The sequence below is a fragment of the Eucyclogobius newberryi genome, unplaced genomic scaffold (genome assembly GCF_026437365.1).
Source record: "Eucyclogobius newberryi isolate DKJ021-1_F unplaced genomic scaffold, fEucNew1.0.hap1 SCAF_17, whole genome shotgun sequence".
Classification (NCBI taxonomy): Eukaryota; Metazoa; Chordata; class Actinopteri; order Gobiiformes; family Gobiidae; genus Eucyclogobius; species Eucyclogobius newberryi.
Window position 1 is genome coordinate 309,170 of NW_027315801.1, and position 25,002 is coordinate 334,171.

At 44.5% G+C, this 25,002-nt stretch overlaps 1 protein-coding gene across 1 annotated transcript in view; it reads left to right on the plus strand.

Annotated features, from left to right (window-relative positions):
• The window catches only part of mtcl2 (microtubule crosslinking factor 2), a 156,789-nt gene extending 139,688 nt beyond the window's left edge, over window positions 1-17,101 (plus strand). Inside the window, exons 16-24 of the mRNA XM_072448674.1 lie at window positions 1,299-1,442; window positions 3,798-3,902; window positions 4,790-4,854; window positions 5,002-5,125; window positions 6,024-6,506; window positions 6,628-6,889; window positions 7,755-7,961; window positions 11,915-12,237; window positions 16,753-17,101. Coding sequence (XP_072304775.1) covers window positions 1,299-1,442; window positions 3,798-3,902; window positions 4,790-4,854; window positions 5,002-5,125; window positions 6,024-6,506; window positions 6,628-6,889; window positions 7,755-7,961; window positions 11,915-12,237; window positions 16,753-16,899 — 1,860 coding nt within the window. The 3' untranslated portion in view covers window positions 16,900-17,101. The remainder of the gene's footprint in view (window positions 1-1,298; window positions 1,443-3,797; window positions 3,903-4,789; window positions 4,855-5,001; window positions 5,126-6,023; window positions 6,507-6,627; window positions 6,890-7,754; window positions 7,962-11,914; window positions 12,238-16,752) is intronic.
• Window positions 17,102-25,002: the final 7,901 nt, after the last annotated feature.

Sequence of the window (25,002 nt, forward strand, 5' to 3'; positions counted from 1 at the left end):
CATGTCGGGGGCGCGCCATGTCGGGGGCGTGCCATGTCGGGGGCGTCATGTCGGGGGCCCCATGTCGGGGGCCCCATGTCGTGGGCGCCATGTCAGGGGCGCCATGTCAGGGGCGCGCCATGTCGTGGGCACCATGTCGGGGGCGCCATGTCGTGGGCGCCATGTCGGGGGCGCCATGTCGTGGGCGCCATGTCGGGGGCGCCATGTCGGGGGCGCGGCATGTCGGGGGCGCGCCATGTCGTGGGCGCCATGTCGGGGGCGCGCCATGTCGGGGGCGTGCCATGTCGGGGGCGTCATGTCGGGGGCCCCATGTCGGGGGCCCCATGTCGTGGGCGCCATGTCGTGGGCGCCATGTCGGGGGCGCCATGTCGTGGGCGCCATGTCGTGGGCGCCATGTCGTGGGCGCCATGTCGGGGGCGGGCCATGTCGGGGGCGCCATGTCGTGGGCGCCATGTCGGGGGCATGCCATGTCGGGGGCATGCCATGTCGGGGGCGAGCCATGTCGGGGGCGAGCCATGTCGGGGGCGAGCCATGTCGGGGGCGCCTGTTCACGGTGGGGCAGCTGTGGTCCGTGGCCCTCGTTCATCACAAGCACTTTGCAAATTAAATGAGCCGGAGATAAAGAGGAAGAGGCGGGGCTTTGAGAGGCGGTTTCAGAAAAAAGCTAAAGCCGGATCCGTGTCTACATAATATTATGTTATATTATTATTCAAACTGTGTGACATTGATAAATTGTCTGTCTGTTTAATTTTAAAGGACACGTATTGTACGTTTTGAGCTTTAAAACGTGTTCTAACAATGTTTCCTCAGCAAAACCGTTGGCGCTTGTTGTAAGATGAATCCTGGTTAGAAGGTCCTCTCCCCTCCGAGCATCAAAAACATTTCATTCTGAATTTACTCAATCTTTTTGTTTTTTAACGCTTGCTCCATAAATCATCGTCGACTCGTTCTGAGCATTTCTGCCGCGACTTCATTCGGCAAGTTTAAAGATGGCAACGTTAGCGAGCAGTATTTATTTCGTGTTGCCAGTAGATGGAGCCAAAGATCTGGCGTCACTTGAGGCTGTGACAAATTTGTATGATATTCTATTATTATGTTATATTTAAAACATGAGAAACCAAACTAAAAGGTACTCAAGAGCATGTTTAAAGGCCAAACACAATAGAAATAATTCATAATATTTGTCCTTTAAGAGGACGCTAACCCAATGCGATGGAATATACATTACAACAATCAATCTATTTGTTAGTTAGTTTGTACAATAACATGTATTGTTTACCTCTACGTACAACTTTTAGGTGGAGACTAAACCCGGGAAACCCCTGAGCTCTGCTGAGGCTGTGGAGGCCCCAGACCTGAAGGTGGCGCTAAAGAAGGAACGTGAAGAGCACCAGCACCTGTTAGCCGAGTCCTACGCCGCAGTCATGGACCTGACCAAACGGGTGAGAGGAGTAATGACATCATTCAAAGAGAACAAATAACTTATACTATATTATAATTAGGCCCGAGCCCCAGCAGGGCGGAGGGCCTATTGCTCCCGCAACGCTGCCGAAGGCAGCGTTGCAACTGTCTGACCAAACATGCGGGCACAGCCCGCATGTTTGGTACCCCGTCGCCCCTGGCAAGTACAGTGAACTAGCCCATGCCGAAGGCATGGATCATGCATACTTACTCCTGCTATGACAGAAATATTCTTCAGCGCTTTGATCTCTAATTTGACCCCCTGAACATGCTCAAAAAACTCACCAAACTTTGCCCAAAATTCAGAATCGGCGAAAAATTTGATTTTTTCTGGGCCATTTTTTTTTTCGTTAAAAAATGGCGCGACAGCGCCACTGACAAAAGTCAAAATACATTGCGCCTATGGGAGACGCCCCGAGGTCAACTTTGGCTTAAAGCTACGAAATTCGGGACACGCATTCCTCTCGTGAGGACAAAAAAAAAATATTATTGTGGCCACGCCCCCAGACTTACCCTATGGCCGCCATCTTCCTTTGAACATGAAAACACGCTGTGTTAGCCATTTTGTTCACGTCAAACTTTGACGAACTCCTCCTTGGGCGTTTTGCCCACCGACTTCAAAATCGGCGTACGTCCTCTGGACAAGTGGGGCATCTAAAGTTATTCAATTTTTTGAGATACCTTTTACGGTCTGTGTGCGGCGCAGCCGCAAAGTTGGACAACTTATTTTGGAATATTGCAGGTCTAAAAATTGCTCCCATTTGATCAAAACGAGTCCGATTAGGACCAAATTTGAATCAGTTGTTAAACTTTCAAGTTTGGACCAGTTTAGGGTGACAAAATTGAAATGGGCGCGATAGCGCCCCCTACAGAGTTGCCTTTGAGTGAACATTGATGGACAAAAACTGGTTTTACACAAATGTTCTAAACTTTGCCCAAAATTCTATTTTGGGGTCCCGAGCAAAAGGCCAATCAAACTTATGCCTTAATTTTTACGGCGTAGCCGTAGCCATGACAGAAACCTCCCATGTTATCCCTATGGGAAAATTGCTAAATCTCTCGAATATCCACATTTTTACGCTTCACACTTTAACGAACTCCTCCTAGGGCAATTGTCTGATCAAACTCATATTTGGGGAAAATCATCTACACAAGCGAGGCATCAAAAGTTATCCATATTTTGATTCTAAGTGCTACGGTCTCTGTGTGGCGGACCCGCAAATATATGTCACAAATGGGAAAACAGCAAAATCTCTCAAATTACCATATTTTTATGTTTTACACTTTAACAAACTCCTCCTAGTGCGTTTTGCCCACCGACTTCAAAATCGGTGTACGTCCTCTAGACAAGTGGGGCATCTAAAGTTATCCAAATTTTAAGGATAACTTTTACGGTTTCTGTGCGACGGAGCCACAAACTTTACCCAGAATTCTGACTATTTGGCCTTCAGAGTGGCCTATAAGCAATAAAGTTTTTCCAAATAACATGACATTTTGCACTAAATTCTAATTTGCCATCCTGATCATAAAAGTATGAGAGCCAAAGTCATATTTTGTACGGCGTAACCGTAGCGATGACAGAAACATCCCATGTTATCCTTATGGGAAAATCGTAGAATCGCTCAAATCACCACATTTTTACGCTTCACACTTTAACAAACTCCTCCTAGGGCGATTGTCCAATCAAACTCATATTTGGAGAAAATCATCTACACAAGCGGGGCATCAAAACGTATCCATAGTAGAAAGAGCTTCAGTTGTAGTCATCTGGACTCAGTTTGAAAAATAGACGTTTCGACTCTCATCCAAGAGTCATTGTCAATAACAGAATTTAGGTCGAGAACTCCGATATTAATACTGTTCTGTGGTAAGACCCGCCCATTGGGAGGAGCCTTCCTGAAGTAGAAAGAGTTGTTTGTTGACCCGCAGCAAATTTGACTGACACTTGTGTTCATTTGCACTGGATTGGCCATGTCGAATGTGTCGCCGTCTGTCAAGTTCTTTTTTAATTCAACACAATAAGGGCGCCATCTTTATCAAGTCGAAAGCGCAGAGTCGGAAGGCCGGCGGCCCGCGAGGGCCGTTGGATGCCGCTTGCGGCTTTAATTATGATTGTTATGATTATGATGATTAGGGATAAAACGGTGTCCAGATGACTACAACTGAATATGTTTCTACGATTTATACCATTATGACAAATGACTCATTATTGTAGGTGATATACTAAATATTCAGATTCAGGCCATCTCCAAAACAACAACATGATCCATTCTTTCCCACCTCTACGTTATATATATTGTTTTGCCAGGATATGAATTGTTTCGTTGTCGTTACAGCTTCAGATCGGAGAGAGGAACTGGGGCCGGGAAAAGCTGGACCTGTTGGAGAGGTTCAGCGCAGAGAGACTCCAGTGGGAGCAGAGACTCAGGGAGGCCCACAAGGTACTGTCTTCAGACCATCACTCTTCTTCACCTGTGATGGTGTCGCAGCCCACAATTGTAATGAACACCAAATATAAATAATGATAAGTATAATAATAACACCTAACAGTGAATAACAGATGATACCGTGTTCTTGTTCTCTGCCCGTGGAGCGTGTTGCGACTAGAGTTCCATCAAAAGTCAAGTTTCACTGACTTTTACACATATTTTGGATTTGGTATGAACAGCCACTATGTTTATCTTGAATAAAATAGAGTTGGTGTGGGTGTTTTATGTTAAAAAACTAAATGTTTGAAGCAAAGAGTTTCACCATTTTAAATACAGCAGGTGCCCTCAGGCGGTTTGTCCGTTATTTTACACATTGTTAATTCATGTATTAATCCATAGTAATAGTGATATGTTAGAAGCATTTTGAGTGTTCGACCGTGAAAAAAGGGCACTTTTCCATTTCCATAACATGCAGTGTTTAAAATGTATAATAATAATGTTTATGCTTTAGAAATTACTTTTTGATTTGTGGCTGCTAAAGTTCTAGTCACGGGGAGACTAAATTGACACACTAAAATGGAATAACTTACCACACTTACACACACCAATTAGCTGAGAAAGAATTAAGAATGATTAATTGGGTTTGTTTTTCTTCTGTTCACAAATCAAGCTGGATTATAATCGAGTTTCTCTGAGCTGGATACAGTTTAGACAGGACTATACTGCCCCCTTCTGGCAGGTCTTGAGTAAAGCAGATAGTTTGCCATGTACCGTACTGTACAATATATTTTCTATTAATAGTAACAGTTATTTTTAAAACAGCCTTTGGTGTATTTGTAAATGCTTAGAAGACATGAGTCCTTAAAACTTAAAGCAATAATATTTGTGTCTCATCCCAGCATAAGTCTCAAGGCGGCGACTCCTCGGCTGAAGCGCTGGTCACAAACGGCTCTGCTTCTCCAAGGTAATGCACATTGAGAATATGAAAATGTATCAGCAAGATTATAGTTTTTTGTCAAGAGAATCTAAAAGAAAAATCTGTACATTTTGGTCAATTCCAGCTAACAATGTGTTTTCCTTCTTTTTCTGCATTTTCTATTCAAATGAAAAGGACCAGATCCACGTCGGACCTGGAGGTGAACGGGGCGGCGGAGCAGTTGGAGGAAATGTCTCTTGTGATTCGTCCTGAGCCTTATGACATCACCAGGAAGAATTGGACCAATCTGACCAATGAGGTTTACAATTTCTATGATCTTTTCTTTCACTCTTTTAACACTATTTTCATTCTTAACCTAAATATTTAACTCTTTTACATATTCTTGGTTGGTTTTAAATGCTATTTTCTGATTCATATTTTTCCCTCCACGCTTACTCTGAGTTGAATATCGAGTTAATACCTGCATGTTTGCAAAATCCTGTATCGTCCTGGATTTGGGGCCTTATATTTCCTTTTACCCTTTATCGCTGCACTTAGCTCTGCATTACACACACGTACGGTTCACAAATCATTTTCAACTATAAAATATGCTTTAAATGAAATACAGGTGCAAAGAGGCGTTCTGCAGCACAGGTGAATTTCTTTACCTTTGAACAGGAAGTTAATGGACCCAATCTAGATTTAATTTTATTATGAAAAAAATGTAAATAACAGAAAAAAGCATCATATTTCTTTCTTTAAAATACAATTACACAACAGTGTATTGAATCAAGTCAGAAAATAATCTTGGTTTAAGTAAACAAACATGAATCTAAAACTCGTCAAATCAATCTAGACATTATAAATATAACCCTTATATTAAGTATTTATCAGATCAGAATCACTTTTATTCCTCCCCAAGTGGAAATGATTTTGGATGCAGACATGCAGCCAAACAGCAAAATAAATCTAACATATTTACATCTTCCTACATAATTCTACAAGCAGAATATGGCACAATGACGTGACAAAGAGTGTCACAGCAGTAACAGTCGCTGAACGAGCTCCTGCAGCTGTCCAGCCCAACGTGGAGCGAGTCCAGCATAGTTCATCCTCCTCTCGGACACAACAGTCCCGCTCTTCCCCCACAACATGGCTGCCTCTTGATGATATCGTGTGGACCATGTCATAAATCACTCTCTCACATCTTCCCATAGACTCCAGATGTGGGCGACACCTGTAAAACCTGGGACGGCCCCAGCCTGAGCTCGGAACAGGATCTGGACTCCGCGCAGAGAAGCTTCACCGCGCCGGACCGCACTGGCATACGCATTTACTACAGCCCCCCAACGCTCCGCAGAATGGAACAGCTCCGGAGCCAGCAGCTGCCGGCCCAGAACGGGTGCTCCTCCCCGGGTACAACCGCTCCGGACCTCCAGGGTTCTTCCTCATACGAGCAGTGGCTTAGCTCCTTGTCCACGCAGCACAGGGAGATGTTGGAGAGCAGAGCCGTGTCAGTTCCGGCTCCCGCGAGCAACGTCGTCGTGAGCAGTTTGCCGACTTCTCCGTTCTCGGATTTCCAGATGGGGGAGATTTCGGCCAACCTGAGCGACGACATGAAGGAGATGACCAACTGTGTGAGGCAGGCCATACGCTCGTCTTCTCTGGAGAGGAAGTCCAGCAAGGAGCCAGGAAGTCCGGTAGGTGCTCCCAAAAGCCTGATATGTCTCCTTTAATGTTACGTCACATAAAGTCATATATCATAGATAAGCAGAGTGGTAAAAGACTATTGTTATTTTCATGCCCTGTTCTGGTGGTCAGGTGGTCGGAACATCGACGCGCTCCACCCAGACCTCTCTCCTCTGCATCAGTGTGGCTCTGCAGACTGACGCTTCTCCCACCAGCAGAGGGCTCCACTCCAAGGTCTGGTCCCCTCGTCCCACCGCCTCCACCGTAAACCCCCTCGCCTCAGCCCGCTCCAGGCACATCTCCACCTCCCTGGAAAAGGTCCACGGGCGCATCGATAGGCCCTGCTGTTCACCCAAGTATGGATCACCCAAACTGCAGCGGCGCGTGTCTTCAGGTCTGTGCACTTTAGTGTTAGAACTGGACAGAGCTTCTCAAAATGTGGGGTGTAGGCACAGTACATGTGGAATACACAGGGTTGATTGACACAGAGAGCAGCGGAGGAGTGGAGCTGCCCTGGTCAGTTATATCTGGACATGCTACATGTACATTGCCTCATTTTCGTTATAAATGTGAAGCATGAGCACAGTGGTACAGGTCAGCACCGCGCAGAGAGCAGTCTGTGTGTGGTGCGGCCCCGTGGGCCCCGTGGGCCCAGTGGGCCCCAGCATTAAAGGTGATCCACTGTGACATAGAAGTAACATAAGTCTTCTCCTTGAAACGCCTCATTCACTGCAGTGAAGCACTCAAGCCTTGAATGCAGGACACGACACATTGTCCAGTCCTGGGCTCGAGGTGGTGCAGGGCCTTTCTGTGTGGAGCTTGCATGTTCTCCCCGTGTCTATACTATAAATAGTAAAAGGATCCATAATATGACCTTGTTGTACTTTCATGGTATGAACATGGGAATGATCTAAACTAAACTTAAAAACGCTCCATTATCAGGCCTGGTTATCTAAATGTGCCTCAAAAGTAATACATCAGTTAAATCTACTTAAGTGTAGATATTATTCTCTTGCATAAACAACAAACGACCCGGGCACTTAACAAAAGGGGTTCCAAAGACACACCGGAAACCAGCTGTAATAACACACAACCAAAAGGGGGCGCTCACAGGGGCTTTTCATAGAACGACCACTAGCCGTCCACTAGAATCCTGCTTTGATCTCCTCACTGCAGCAACAATGAAACACAACAGCAAAATTCCCAACATTTCTGCACATTTCCTTAAACACTTTATTTTAATTCCCACTCCTTTGCAGGCTCCACCTCTCGGCTGGACACGTCCTCCTCCTCCAGGGACAGAAGTCTGTGGAGCCTCCAGCAGAGGCCTGGAGGTTCTGCCTGGGCCCGCTCCACCACAACCCGAGACAGTCCTGTCCTGAGCGGGCTGACCGACGGCCTGTCCAGCCTCTTCAGTGTGGTGGAGCACGCCGGGAGCACCGAGAGCCTGTGGAGGGGAGAGCCAGGTACACCAGACCGGTCTATTGGACCACACCTTTTCTCTGGTGCCAAACGGGTAAACTAAAGAGTACCTGTAAAAAATGTATTATGATAGATAGTTTTGAAGGTTGAGTGGTGAAATATACCACATACACTGGAAAACATTACCATCTGAAATAAGATCATAGGTGGATAATTGCTTCAGTTTAGTCATATTTATTTTTATGTCTTAAAATATATTAGCCAAAATGTCTGATTTTCTAATAATATACTCAAATAAACATAAATAGGACTCAGTTCAAGTATTTACTCACACGTGATCTTATTGAAGATGTAGGTGTAATTTCATTTTTTAATTAACAACATAAAAGCACACATCCATCCATCCATCCATCCATCCATCTTCTGCCGCTTTATCCGGGGCCGGGTCGCGGGGGCAGCAGTCTGAGCAGGGACTCCCAGACTTCCTTCTCCCCAGACACTTCCTCTAACTCCTCCGGGGGGATCCCGAGGCGTTCCCAGGCCAGCCGAGAGACATAGTCTCTCCAGCGTGTCCTGGGTCTTCCCCGGGGCCTCTTCCCGGTGGGACATGCCTGAAACACCTCCCGAGGGAGGCGCCCAGGAGGCATCCGGAACAGATGCCCGAGCGACCTCAGCTGGCTCCTCTCGACGTGGAGGAGCAGCGGCTCTACTCCGAGCTCCCCCCGTGTGGCCGAGCTCCTCACCTTATCTCTAAGGGAGCGCCCAGCCACACGGCGGAGGAAACTCATTTCGACCGCTTGTATCCGCGATCTTGTTCTTTCGGTCACTACCCAAAGCTCATGACCATAGGTGAGGGTAGGAACGTAGACCGACCGGTAAATAGAGAGCTTTGCCTTTCGGCTCAGCTCCCTCTTTACCACAACGGTCCGATGCAGCGACTGCATCACTGCAGCCGCTGCACCGATCCGCCTGTCGATCTCACGCTCCATCCTTCCCTCACTCGTGAACAAGACCCCGAGATACTTGAACTCCTCCACTTGGGGCAAGGACACCCCACCCACCTGGAGAGGGCAAGCCACCTTTTTCCGGTCGAGAACCATGGCCTCGGATTTGGAGGTGCTGATTCTCATCCCAGCCGCTTCACACTCGGCTGCAAACCGTCCCAGTGCATGTTGCAGGTCCGGGTTTGATGGAGCCATCAGGACAACATCGTCTGCAAACAGCAGAGATGAGATCCTGTGGTCCCCAAACCGGACCCCCTCCAACCCCTGACTGCGCCTAGAAATTCTGTCCATAAAAATTATGAACAGAACCGGTGACACAGGGCAGCCCTGGCGGAGTCCAACATGCACTGGGAACAGGTCTGACTTACTGCCGGCAATGAACACAGCTCCTGCTCCGGTCATACAGGGACCGGACAGCCCTGAGCAAAGGGCCCCGGACCCCGTACTCCCGGAGCACCCCCCAAAGGACACCCCGAGGGACACGGTCGAAAGCCTTCTCCAGATCCACAAAGCACATGTGGACTGGTTGGGCAAACTCCCATGAGCCCTCGAGCACCCGATGGAGGGTCTAGAGCTGGTCCAGTGTTCCACGACCGGGACGAAAACCACTCTGCTCCTCCTGAATCAGAGGTTCGACTATCGGTCGGATTCTCCTCTCCAGTACCTTGGAATAGACCTTACCCGGGAGGCTGAGGAGTGTGATCCCTCTGTAGTTGGAACACACCCTCCGGTCCCCCTTCTTAAATAGAGGGACCACCACCCCGGTCTGCCAGTCCAGAGGCACGGTCCCCGAACGCCACGCGATGTTGCAGAGACGTGTCAACCAAGACAGTCCTACAACATCCAGATACTTTAGGTACTCAGGGCGGATCTCATCCACCCCCGGAGCCCTGCCACCGAGGAGTTTGCGAACAACCTCAGTGACTTCAGCTTGGGTGATGGATGAGCCAGCCTCCGAGTCCCCGGTCTCTACTTCCTCTTCGGAAGACGTGACTGAGGGATTAAGGAGATCCTCAAAGTATTCCTTCCACCGTCCGACGACATCCCCAGTCGAGGTCAGCAGGCCTCCACCCGCACCGTAAACGGTGTTTGTGAGACACTGCTTCCCCTTCCTGAGGCGCCGGACGGTTTGCCAGAATTTCTTTGGTGCCGACCGATAGTCCTCCTCCATGGCCTCCCCGAACTCCTCCCAGGCCCGGGTTTTTGCCTCTGCGACAGCACGAGCCGCGGCTCGCTTGGCCTGCCGATACCCGTCGATGACCTCCGGAGACCTACAAGCCAGAGTGGCCTGATAGGCCTCCTTCTTCAGTCTGACGGCATCCCTTACTTCCGGTGTCCACCACCGGGTTCGGGGGTTGCCGCCACGACAGGCACCGGAGACCTTGCGACCACAGCTCCGAGCAGCCGCATCAACAATGGAGGCGGAGAACATGGTCCACTCGGACTCAATGTCCCCAGCCTCCCCCGGGACATGGGAGAAGCTCTCCCGGAGGTGCGAGTTGAATACCCTACTGACAGAGGGCTCCACTAGACGTTCCCAACAGACCCTCACAATGCGCTTGGGTCTGCCAAGTCTGTCCGGCTTCCTCCTCCGCCAGCGGATCCAACTCACCACCAGGTGGTGATCGGTTGACAACTCTGCCCCTCTCTTCACCCGAGTGTCCAAGACACGCGGCCGGAGGTCTGATGACACGACAACAAAGTCGATCATTGACCTCCGGCCTGTGTCCTGGTGCCATGTGCACTGATGGACACCCTTGTGCTTGAACATGGTGTTCGTTATGGACAATCCGTGGCTAGCACTGAAGTCCAATAACTGAACACCGCTCGGGTTCAGATCGGGGAAGCCGTTCTTCCCGATCACCCCTCTCCAGGTGTCACTGTCATTGCCCACGTGGGCGTTGAAGTCCCCCAGTAGAACAACGGAGTCCCCGGTCGGTGCACTGTCCAGTACCCCTCCCAAGGACTCCAAGAAGGCCGGGTACTCTGCACTGCTGTTCGGCCCGTAGGCCGCCACAACAGTGAGAGACCTGTCCCCCACCCGAAGGCGGAGGGACGCGACCCTCTCGTTCACCGGGGTAAACTCCAACACGTGGCGGCTGAGCTGAGGGGCTATCAGCAAGCCCACACCAGCCCGCCGCCTCTCCCCGCGGGCAACACCAGAGAAGTGGAGCGTCCAGCCCCTCTCGAGGAGATGGGTTCCAGAGCCCAAACTGTGCGTGGAGGTGAGGCCGACTATATCTGGTCGATATCGCTCAACCTCCCGCACAAGCTCAGGCTCTTTCCCCCCCAGCGAGGTGACATTCCATGTCCCCAGAGTTAGTCTCTGTGTCTGGAGATCTGGTCGCCGAGGCCCCTGCCATCGACTGCCGCCCAGATCTCTCTGCACCGGCCCCTTATGGATCCTCCTGCGGGTGGTGGGCCCACGGGAGGGCGGCCCCACGTCGCTCTTTCGGGCTGTGCCCGGCCGGGCCCCGTGGGGTAAGACCCGGCCACCAGGCGCTCGCCATGGAGCACCCATCCCAGGCCTGGCTCCAGGATGGGGCCCCGGTGACGCCGATCCGGGCGACGTGAACTGCCTTGATTGTGTCGTCGTCATAAGAGGCTTCTGAACCGATCTTTGTCTGACCCGTCACCTAGGACCTGTTTGCCTTGGGAGATCCTACCAGGGGCATGAAGCCCCCGACAACATAGCTCCCGGGATCATTCGGGCACTCAAACCCCTCCACCACGTTAAGGTGTCGGTTCAAGGAGGAGCAAAAAGCATTTATTTTATTTTCTAATTTATAAATGCACAAAAAGTATTTATTTCATTTTTTAATTAACATAAAAACACACAAAAAGTATTTATTTCATTTTTTTAATTAACATAAAAACACACAAAAAGTATTTATTTCATTTTTTAATTAACATAAAAACACACAAAAAGCATTTATTGTATGTTTTAATCACGGTAACTACATAAATGGAGTAAATGTGTTTCGCTCCTACAGTGAGTCCAGCTCGTCAGCCTCTTGCCGCGGTTAAACCCTCAGCAGAGCGATGCGGGGGGCTCCAGGACCTCTACAGGGACGCGTGTGGCAGCCGAACCCAGGCAGGAGTGTCCGTCCCTGGGGAGCGGTGTCAGCGGGAGGCCCTGGGACTCGTGGATGAAGCCAAGCCAGAGTGCATCCTCTCAGCGGGGGCGGGCGCAGGAGGCCTGGTGGGGCTGGCGGCAGCTGCAGACCCCGTCACACGCATCGTCAACAAGAGGTTCATGAGGCAGACCACCGGAGAGGAGATGGGCTGCATCATGGGAGGCGCGGCTGGGACAGAGGTGTGTAACATCACCTTTGAAATGGATCAACCTGCCGAGTACTAGGGCTGGGTATCGCCAAGACCCTCACCATACCATACGTATCCTGATACATTTTTGAAAAAAGGGTCTTAAAGATTTACCAAATGGTTAATGTTTTTACTCTGAATAAGAAAATGTATGAAATGTCATGTTTATCCTCAAAGCACTTATATATAAATCTATTCTGCTCTAATAACTTCATACATCCAACTGATCCAAATAGAAATATAAGGAACACATTAGTAAAGTATTGTATGTTTCATGGTCTGAACAGCTGCAGCAGCATCTTCCGCACTGAACAGCTGCAGCAGCATCTTCTGCACAGATCATCTTCTGATCAGGTCCAGCTCCTTCTCACCTGGACCAGAGCAGCACAAACAGCAGAATCAAAGTACTATTCCACCTCCTTTAAAGCCTACGGGCCACAAAAATAAAAAAAAAATCTATTTTTTTAAATTAAAAAAATATCGATACTGTGACTCAGTATTGATACCACGATATATCGCCATATCGATATTTTGAACACAGCCCTACTGAGGGTTTGGGTTAAAGCTTAATCTGCTGAGCTGAAAAGGTGGCTTTTTCATATTACAATTGTATTTCATATTAAGGACGATGTGAACGTGAAATTCCAAATCATTTTGTCATTGCACATCATGAAAACATAATTTGAGTCATGTATAAATACTTTTTGTCCCAAGCTGAGTATATCTGATTGTGAAGCACTAGGCAATGCCCTGTTTCAATTAAGCATTTGTATCTGTTAAAAATGTAAAGGAACATTCAGGCATGTCGAGATAATTAGATTTCTGAGTGACAGTAGTTAGTTTGCTTCAATTTAAGGGACTTTCTTTAGAACCACTTCATTATACACACCTTAATGATCCATTAAAGCAGGAATAAAGACTTAATTCATACTGAACAAATTATTTATTAAGAAATAATTCTGGTTAGAAGTCAGGGTTTAGGTTAAGTTATTCATTAATTAGTTATTAAGCCTGATTCATTCTTAAAAAAAACTATTCATTATTCAATAAAGTGTAAGGATGTAATTTCTATGTTTGCCAGCAGAGGGTGCTATGGTTGTTCTTATGACGGCCACAAGCCATAATATTAGCTGTAGTTCAAATCAAATACATAATCTAAGATAAGATAAGATAAGATAATCCTTTATTGTCCACTACACTCTAAATTATGATTATGGTTGATATACAGTATGATATTTCAACGTGGCATCACTTTCACATATTATACTGTATATTAGTATATTATAATGAGGACTGTTTGTTCGGCCTGTGAGTCCTGTGTTCTCTGTCTGCACTGCTGACCCCAGACCAGCACAAATCACACCAAACCTGGGTCAGTTCATCACAGACTTAGGGTCATGCTTTATTCAGCCATTTTATTTCAGCAAAAGCGAAAGCATTGTTATTATAATGTGTTCATCTTTTTACACTTCGACCACAGGCTTCTCCAAACACGTTTCTTTACATGAGGAGAACGACTCGTTTGTTTAGGTAGTAAATATGTTGCCACAAACATTGTCTTTGAGTAGTAGAAAAAGCTTCAGTTGTTTCATCTGGACTCAGTTAGAAAAAATAGACGTTTCGACTCTCATCCAAGAGTCATTGTCAATAAGAGAATTTAGATCGACAACTCCCATATTAATACTGTTCTGTGGTAAGACCCGCCCATTGGGCGGAGCCTTCCTGAAGTAGAAAGAGTTGTTTGTTTCAACAGAAACTCCCCCCTTGTATCTACCGAGCCTATTCAGAATCTTAATGGGCTATTAGAATCCTCTTTGTCTTTGTGAGACCCTGGCTCAACCACCCTGAGTACCTGATTAGCATCTAAATGTCCTGGTCCTGGTCCTCTACCTTTCCAGGGGTTCAGTAACCCATTATAAATAACAGGAAGATTAAACCTAAGCCCTCCATTTCTGTTTAAAGAAGGTCTTTCTTTTTTAACAAAAATAGCTTCCTTGACTCCTCTTTCAAACCATCTTTTCTCCTGCTTAAAACCTTCACCTCACCGTCTTCAAACGAGTGATTAGAGGCTTCAAGATGGAGATGCACGGCGCTCTGAGGTCCTGAACTAGTATTTCTTCTGTGCTGATAAAGCCTCTTGTGTAGAGGCTGTTTTGTCTCACCTATGTAACGTTCTTTACAGCTTTCTTCACTGCATTGGATCGAATAAACTACATTGCTCTGTTTTTGAGTCGGCAACTTGTCCTTTGGGTGAACCAGTTTTTGTCTTAAAGTGTTTCCTGGTTTAAAATAAACAGGGACTTCGTGTTGTCTAAAAATTCTCTGCAATTTTTCCGACAGGCCAGACACATAAGGGACAGAGACACCCTTCCTTCTCTGTTCAGTTTCCCTTTTGTCCTGCTTCTTGGTTCTCTTCACTCTGTTGAGAGCCCAAGCGGGGTAACCACAGGCTGAGAGGGCATTTCGGACATGTTTTTCCTCTTTCTTCTTGCCCTCTGAGCTGGTGGGCACACCTTGAGCTCTGTGTTGTAAGGTTCTGATCACACCCAGCTTGTGCTGTAGTGGGTGGTTGGAACCAAAGAGCCTCTGTATTACAGACTGTATCCTGGTGAAGCCATGCCTTGCATTTATGGCCTTCCAAAAAGACACAAAAAGGAGGTTCCACTCAGACCCATAGTGTGCAGCACAGATTCCATCACCTACAATGTGGCCAAGCATTTAACAACTATATTGGCTCCGCTTGTGGGGAATTCGGAACATCATGTGGAAAACACGCACAACTTTGTGGATAAAGTGAAACATCTCCAACTGGACCCAGATGACCTCATGGTTTCATATGATGTTGGGTCCCTGTTCACCTGCATCCCGACCTCTGATGCAGTAGCAGCAGTGAGGATCAGACTGCAGGAAGACACCACCCTACAGGAAAGGACCAAACTGACACCTGAACACATATGTAAACTGTTGGACATCTGTCTGAACACCACTTACTTTCAATTCCGGGGACAATTTTACAGACAGATTCATGGCTGTGCCATGGGCTCGCCCGTCTCTCCCATAGTGGCCAACCTGTACATGGAGCACTTTGAGAAGAAGGCACTGTCCTCATTCTCAGGCATAGCCCCAAAACTGTGGCTCCGCTATGTCGATGATACTTTTGTAACAATCAAGAAACAAGAGCTGGAAACCTTCTCTGATCACATCAATGCTGTGGACCCACATATCAGGTTTACAAGAGAAGACGCTAAGGAGAATCGCTTGGCCTTTCTTGATTGTTCCACGATCAGAGGAGAGGACGGGAAACTCCAAATAGAAGTATATAGGAAACCTACACACACGGACCAGTATCTGCTCTTTGGCTCCAACCACCCACTACAGCACAAGCTGGGTGTGATCAGAACCTTACAACACAGAGCTCAAGGTGTGCCCACCAGCTCAGAGGGCAAGAAGAAAGAGGAAAAACATGTCCGAAATGCCCTCTCAGCCTGTGGTTACCCCGCTTGGGCTCTCAACAGAGTGAAGAGAACCAAGAAGCAGGACAAAAGGGAAACTGAACAGAGAAGGAAGGGTGTTTCTATCCCTTATGTGTCTGGCCTGTCGGAAAAACACGAAGTCCCTGTTTATTTTAAACCAGGAAACACTTTAAGACAAAAACTGGTTCACCCAAAGGACAAGTTGCCGACTCAAAAACAGAGCAATGTAGTTTATTCGATCCAATGCAGTGAAGAAAGCTGTAAAGAACGTTACATAGGTGAGACAAAACAGCCTCTACACAAGAGGCTTTATCAGCACAGAAGAAATACTAGTTCAGGACCACAGAGCGCCGTGCATCTCCATCTTGAAGCCTCTAATCACTCGTTTGAAGACGGTGAGGTGAAGGTTTTAAGCAGGAGAAAAGATGGTTTGAAAGAGGAGTCAAGGAAGCTATTTTTGTTAAAAAAGAAAGACCTTCTTTAAACAGAAATGTAGGGCTCAGATTCTATCTTCCTGTGGTCTATAATGGTATACTGAACCCCTGGAGAGGTAAATATAAAAATATAGATAAAATGAATCAAGAATTGTGAAGCCGTAATGTAACAGGAAGTGGACTCAAAATGTCAAAAAAAAGAAACAAATCCTAGAGAAAGATCAAAACTGCAGCAAAAACCACCAATTAGGCTGGAATGTGGACAAACTGGCACAGGACAAAGGGAAGGAGGGGCTTAAATAGGGGGTGGAGACAGTAAGACACAGGTGGGCCACATTAGGGCGGGTCAGGTGATCACATTAGGGCGGGTCAGGTGATCACATTAGGGCGGGTCAGGTGATCACATTAGGGCGGGTCAGGTGATCACATTAGGGCGGGTCAGGTGATCACATTAGGCGGAATATCGAATAGACAGGAAACAGGAACCTGGAATGAGGCAAGTTAGAACCAAAATAAAACCGGCCGTACAACTAAAAACACAGCTTAAGATAAAGAACATGTCCAAATCTGTTCTTGTGTCTCGCCCTTCTCCCCCTTCAGGATGCACCGTGCGACTGCGGCTTCTCCCGACCGTCCAGATCCAGCGGGCGCCACTCCCTGGGTCAGTGCAAGCACCGCCCCCACGACCCCGCCCCGCCCACGTCCGGCGCATGTGTCGAGGAGAGAGGGGAGAACTGCACCGAGTGACTTCTGCCAGCTCCCTGCCGCCGTGCGCCTGAGCAATACACCACACACACACACACACACACACCACTGCCAGCGCGACACAACCTCAGACCGGGACACACACAATCGCACTGCCAGTGTTAGAGAGAACACACACACAAACTCACTGCCACACACTGAGAATGGGACGTGCAACCATCAGATCTGGCAACCCAGTCTGAGGTAAGACGGTCTGGACATGTCTGCAAAGAGGAGGCACTGGATATTTGAAGTATTAGTATACGAGGGAGAATAAGTTGTGTAGTACAGCAGCATATTGTATTCACACACACCAAAAATATATATATTGTATAATTATAATGTTTTATTCTTTTCATTATTATTACAGTATTATAAAATACTGTAATAATAATATATAATAAATCATATTTTTTGTCAAATATATTCACTGCTTTTAAGAGTTTTTATTAGTAAGTGAAGTTCTGATTTGATGAGAAAAGTTACATTAAAAGCGAAAACTTTTCTCTTATTTTCATTCAAACAGAAGGTTTTGAAAAAAGCATATTTCCTCTTGAAAAATGTAAATTAATCTAATCAAAACAGAAAGTTTAAAATAGAAACTTTTCTCATTAAAACAAACCTAAACTTTTGAAGTGAATGTAATATACTGCTGTAGTTTTCCTTTGGACATCAAATCTTACAATGACAATATGCTAAAGTTATTGCTGCAGAATGTTGCATGTCACGTGACAGGTTCTTCCATCTGTTTCATTGAGCTATATTTGCTTCGGAATGTTCCGCAGTATTAGAGTCCTCAGACTCTTCTCTCTAGAACATTCATCTTACTCACTTCCTAGTTTGGAAACTTGTACTTCTCAGGTTCCACCTCAGACCCTGAAACAGGCGGAAGCTTCTGCTCATGTCAGCGTCAGGACTTCTGCCTCAAATCGTCTCTAAAATGTAGAAATACTAAAACATTTGAGAAAACAGCACAATACTTCACCAAAGGACACTTTGTGTTTATAAATGGATGTGTTTGTCTCAATGCTAACGCTAATGCTAATGCTAATGCTACTGTTGAGGCATAAAACATTTTATTAATCTAGTCTTTAGTCTTTACTTTAAAACTTAATAGGTTGTATATTTCATATTTTAATAAAAGTTAGCATTAGCTGAGAAACGATCACCAACTGCTCAGCCCATTCTTCACTTTGCAGACAAGTCAGGCTAGACTGGGAAGACTGGGAAGACTGGGAAGACTGGGTTCCATATCAAATGTTGTGATGACCTGCAGCACATTTCACTTCATGTACTACAAAGATGTCAGCTTGGCATCACACGTCTTCTGAAGAATGTTGGACAATGAGACTTTCCTCTTTGATGAAGAGAGTTACATGAAACTAGCACAAAACTCATGGCTTCTAATTATGACTCGCGTTGCTATGGAAATTCCATGGGCTGTTTTTTATGTCACTTCAAGACTAAATGTACCGCCTTTCCAAAAAACTGAATTGTCAAGGAACATTTCATACTTGTGTTTATGTGGAATATTTGAGCTGGTAAAGAACAGGTTGGGTTTGCATTGGGACCAAATGTGCTTTGAAGAATTTGAAAATGTTATTTAATTGTAACTTTCGGCATTTTTAACACTTCAAACTGTTTTTTAGTCATGAAAAAAATAAAAAAAAATGTCACTGAATATCTTCTCTTCTTGGGTCCAATGCACAGCTAACCTGACTTATATGTTTTTGTTTTTACATTCCAGGAGTATTTTATTTGATACATTGTTGATTTGATCTTTTGTCTTGGATGTTCTCAGGTTTGTTCTCTGTGGCTTTAAGAGTACAAACTACATGTTTTAAAATGTAAAATTGTGTTTCATTTTCCACTCGGGCCAAGACAAGGTTTCACTGGAGTGGAAACACTGCAGTACACACCAACATTACAAGCTACAGATTATTCCTTTGTATTAACAGGCCATATGATATTTTTCAATGTATACTTTTATTCTTTTCTTGATATTTGAAAGTGCCTGTCATTTCAAAGTTCTTCAGCTCACACCAAAACTGGACTTCATCAACAAACCGGACAGGCCTTGTGTAATTTAAATAGCATTAGGATTTAAGTATATTTATAGACTTTTTGCTGTATGTCGCTCACTCTGTACCACCGGTCTGTGTAAAGAAAACCTTTTACCCCAAGAACCTTTTTTTTTTTCAGGAAGTTTTTGTTCATTTTAATTGTATTTGCTAATTTTCTGTGGTGCTATTTGTTCAGTTATTCCATGAGGAGTTGTGGTGAATCACTGGTGCACGGTCCACTTTCCACATCACAACGGTCAGTTACCCCAGTTAGCACAAGCTATATGAACTAAAGCTTGGTTCCAAACACAATCCAGCTTAGACTCAATGTTGCATCATAAAAAGTATGAAACATCAAATGCAAAATGATGTTAAACTGTGTGTTTGGTTCATGGAGACGAGATGTATTTGTAAGTGGTATATTTGTCCAGTCCTGCTCTACCTCGGCCACAAATCAGGTTTTATACTCACGCGCTCTGTCAGGGCTCTTCTTGTCCATTTCAACTCAATTTGTTTGTGCCTTTTGCAATTTACCTTTTTATCATGCGACCGATTTTAAAATAAATGAAAAAAGCAAAACAAAAAAGCCACATGTTACACACAACATTGTATAGTTTCATATATGCTACACGCTAAGCTAACCAGTTTTCAGCAGTAAATTGATCAAAAACCCCTTTTGTCAATTATAAAATGTCAGATAAAACATTTTTGATACCGGAGACCATTGAAAAAAGATCAATCTGAATAAATACTTAATGTATGGTCAGAATTTTACAGTCAATGACAAAACAAAAAAGATTTCCAACCTTCACCAGCCAATCACAGCACAGATTTCTCCTTCACTTCCTGTCCTCCCATTGTTTATTATGATGTCTTTCATAAGATTTGGAGCATTTATTCTGTAATGCACTTCTTAGCTCTGGATGACATTAGCTACCTATGGAGACTGTAAATACGCCTTGTATAACCACTTCTGACTTATGGGCTAGGATAAGCAATCATGTTCAAAATGCCAATCTTTATGGCTTTTTTCTGCCTTGCTCTGAGAAGCTGAATCCCAACGATACGAATTTGTCTGTTGTGGAAATATGTAGCTTTCTCTGTCTCTAAACTTTTCTGTACAAAGATGCATTTTTGAAGTAACAAAAAAGAAGCAAATTCTGAAATCGGGTACATTTAGTCAGTTTTTGGGTAGGAGCTCTTTGATTGATGACGCTTGTATTAGGACAAAATGGCTCTTTGTTTGTTATAAAATTAAAAATAAAACATTGTTTGAATTCAATGCTTGGTCTTTTTCTTTTGTCTTCCAAACTGCAAATGCAGATTCTCCCGGGACGATCAATTCCGATCTTATTTCCTGTCAACTTGTGCAGATCCGATCGGTTTTCATCAACGTTGATCTGAATGTGGTGCATCCTGGGTAGTTTTGAGTTGACCAGCTGGAGCAGGTCCCGTGCGTTATGGGGCTGTTGTGAAATTGCAATTTAAAGAATGAAATATTATGACTTTTTTCTGGTATTTACTTAATTACTTAATTATAACCGAGAATATTGATCGAGATTAGATCCATTCACTTCCTGTTTTCCCCTCCACCTCTGATAACTCTGGATCAGCCTCTGAGCTCTTTGCATGTTTTTGAGTTTTGTATTTTTGCCTTTTGTTTGTTCTTTTGTGTTCAGTTGTTGTATTTCCCGTGTTCGACCAAAGAGCTGTGCAACAAAAGCAGATTTACAAGAATGATTTCAACACGTTTAATACAACGGCATCTGAAAAATTACAAATACAATATTTTAATGTTAATTGCATATTAGGTCCAATTGAGCTAAGATGATGAAAATAAATAAATAAATGAAAACCTACAAGAAAACGACTTAAACATAAAAATGAATGATTACATTTGGTTATAACACACTTTAGAACCCTTCCAGTCCTTATGTCTTGAGCTCACAAAGTGCTGGTAAAACGATAAATAATAAAATAAATGAACACATGATGTAGATGGATATCTGAACAGACATGAATCCTAATGAACTAATCTTTCCAACCCACACAAGTTATATGTTAATAGACTAGTTTTTAAAGATAGATCAAACATTACATTATTAAGAGGCAGACATGGGTTCAATAGATCATGCTCCTATTTACATCACTGTAGATCTGGAACAGAAACAAAAACACACTTTGGAGATTTAATGCTCGTCGACTCAATGACTCATAATTGACTCATAATTGACTCATAATGACTGCAGAGGAAAATGACAATAGTGAAGTAAAACAAATAATAATAGGGCCTGTATTTAGATTTGGGCAGATACAGATACTGGGTGGAAAAAGAAAGGAAATATATCTGTGATGATAACGTCATGATGTAAAAGTTGTTTTTTTATCCATGTGTGACCATTTCTTCTGGCTGTTTTCTACTTTTTTCTGGGAATAACGGTCCATTTTATGTCTGTGATTCCAAGATGGCAGAGCTTTTCACCAATCTACAGGGAAAAAACAAGTGTTATCAGAAACAACCTTCTTTGCCACCTTCCTCATGGCACTGTATAGAACACACTACATTGCTTTATGGGCATTTTCTTCCTCAAGATGAACTCGTTTTTGTCTTAGAGTGTTGCCCAGTTTAAAGTACACAGGGACGCAGTGCTGTCCAGGGTCCAGACACATGAGACATAGAAACCCAATTGCTTCTGGGTTCTGTTTCCTTTTATCCTGTTTTCACTTTGTTAAGGGCCCAAGTAAAAGGTAAAGCCACTGTTCTCTGGTTTGTCTTTAGTGCAGATGGGATTCATCAAAACAAGACTCATCTAAACCATGTGTTAGACCGTCCTCGCTACTTTGATGTGTTTCTGTCAAGGTAACGGGTTTTAAGGGCCCATGTGGCCTAAGATGTACAAAATGTAAATGTACTAAAAGTGTTAGTTTGAAAAGTCTGAGTGGGGGTGTGATTGTGGAGTGTGTTTCTGATGTGTCCATCTCAGTTCACCTGCACCACCTTAAGCAGGGTCAGTCCCACTGAGTTTCCTTGGACCTCAGTAGAAATAACCAGGGTGGCATTGTTTAAGTTGTGACCTTGGGGGTCCAGAGGTCAACTTCCACTATTCTGATTGTCATGGCTACCACACATTGAGAAATGTCTTTTTGTTTTTTTTAAATAAATACACACTTTTCAGGCAAAAACATTACTGCAAAAACAGTCAATTGCAATAACAGTTACAGAATATTTGTTGTACTTTGTAGAAATATAAATGGAGGACTTACTTGTTGTAAAATCTGCTTGTTGATTGTTGAATCTGACAAGTCCACACCAGCTGAGAGTGTCATCTTCACAGTGGTTGTTGCTCTCAATTCTGGATAAAAGAAAGAATATATTATGAACTGTGTAAATAGTATATTTACATGAAGAAGAAAAAAAAATCTTTATAAGATGGTTGACATAATTACCAGTATTGCAGATGAATGGAAGTGTTAAGGCACAATCCATATCGTCCCAGGCGTGAGTGGCCAGCTCGGCGGTGCAGTGCTCAGCTTCCTTGTTGTTGTTGGGGGATCTGGGGGCCCAGTTTGTGAATTGAACAGGAGTGTTGTCGGACCACCTCCAGGGCTCTCTGTACAGGCCGATCCACGCATAGCGGTATGTTCCAATAAGAGAAATGACCTTCTGGTTTTCTGCTTCACTTTCAATCATGGCCAAGTCTGTGTCGTTAGCTCTGCAGAAAGCCAAAGCCTCGTGCCATGTGGAGGGGGCGGTAACGAGGAAGTATTGTTTCTCAGTGGAACCTGTAAAGATTTAAACGTTTTTCAGCCTAATAATCACTTCATACCAACACTAATTGTTACATTCAAGGAGATTCTGCCATAATTTCATAGATCCTTGAAGAAGACATACACTTTTTTCTGCTGTATGATTTTATATATTATAATATATGTTGTACTGTGGGTTCTCTCCGGGTTCTCCGGGTTCTTCCTCCCACTGTCCAAAGACGTGCATGTGTCTCTAAATTGGCCCTAGTGAGAGTGACTGGTCATCTGTGTCTATGTCTCTGTGTTGGCCTGCCACGAACTGGACAGTGGCCAACCCTGGACTAAGGCCCAAAGTCACTGGGATAGGCTCCAGTCACCCGCGACCCCTAACGGGATTAAGCGGTAGAAAATGAATGAATAATATATTTTGGAAATTTTGAATCTCAATAAAGCCGGCTTAATACTAGAGACACAAGTGTAACGTCTTCAGCAGCGTCTTTGCCGGTGTTAACAATTCATTTCAAAGAAATCTTTTGATGGGTAAAATGTTGCATTTAACAATAGAAAACACCAAAGGCTGCACAGCACAGCAGCTCACGGGCTGGAACACATTTCAGGTCAGTCGGCTCAAGTATGTTGACTTCATATATTGAGCTTTTTATTCAGCTTTACTTATTGCCCCAAACAGGGCAATCAGACAAATGAAATAATTAAAAAGAGTGTGTTAAACAGTGTGTCTTAATACAACTTTGAGCGGGTGAAGGAGAAGGGAAAACAACTATAGTATCTATAGATTCATGGACAATATCACAAGTGGTAGTTTGTGATATGTTTTTTATCAATACAAAGAGTAAAGTGGGTAATTTGACTAAAAGGTGCACTGTGTAACTTATTCCAGTGTCGTCTCAGGGCAGATGTTATTCCTTTGCCTATAATTTACCTTTAATTTGTTTATTTCATTCATTTATAGTATAATTTAATCAAATCAGGTGCAAAAGAGCTGTGGTACCTGTGTAACATACAAAGCGATACTTGTTGCTGCAATAATAATCCATCCATGCACCAAGTGAGTGTGCACCACAGGTCTGAAGACCGTCGACATAGTTTGGCTCTGTATCTTTCCAAATGTGGAACCCCCCAGGGCTGGTGGTGCCCGTGGCCGTCCATCTCCAGGAGTTGGAGTCTGCGGTCATTGCTTTCTTCCATGAAGCAGGGTCATCAGACAGTCCGATCCAGGCTGGACCGCTGGATGAACTAGGTCTGGTCAGCGCTTGTAAAGCCTCTTGACTGGTGATGGTGGCCAGGTCAGTGTGGTACTTTCTGCAGTACTTTTGGGCTTCAGTCCAGGTCAGATTCTGGTCGACAAACTTGTGATATTTGGAAGCACATGGCAAGAGACAAATCCCTACGAAATAAACGATTAGATGGTATTAACAGTAAAAATACATGTCTAATCTAATCAATGCTGCTTTACATTTCATACATTGTTCATTTAGCCCTCCACAATTGTTTAGCAGATAAATATTAATTAAATAAATATAATATAATGCAATACTGCATTAGTCCTAGTTGCCATAATTAAATACGATTCTAATATGAGCTTGTGATTGTGGTTTGCTAAAACAGACTCCACCTGTAATCATCAGAGACTCTAATTGATCATTTAATTAGTTTGTTTTGTTATTTAATTCTATTCTGTGGCTAAAAACTTCATCCTAGTCATTACTCAAAATAAATGTACCAGGAGGTGAGATATAGTGGGAAGGTGTCGTCTTACCGTATAACAGGAATATGGAAAGCATCATAGTCAATCCTAAAAAGTCAAGACAAAACCTTTGTGAACACCAGTTACTTGATGGATGTACAGTACAGTACCTGCTACGACTGCGGGTACAATTCAAAGTATTTGCACTACGTTACTGTACTTCAGTCGATCCGTTCATTACTTGAATAATAACATTTCTGGCAGAGCTTTTCATCCCTTGATGATTTGCGGAAAGTAACTTCTTACTCTTTTAACCCAAGTATCAAAACCCGCTTGTTACTTTTTAAATGTGTGCATGGATTTCGTTTCCTTTGCAAAGCCTGCGTGTGTCGCTTTGCTTTTTGGCCTTTCACTTCCCGTGTTCGGCGTGAACACGGGAAGTGAAAGGGAGAGAGGAAAGAGAGGGACGGAGCGAGTGAAGCACAGGAGTTTCACCTCATCTTTACCTTTTATTTGCTCTAGTTGGAACATTTGATTTTTTTGCGAATAACTGAACATTTCATGAAGGGTTTTTCTACCGTTAAAGCACTC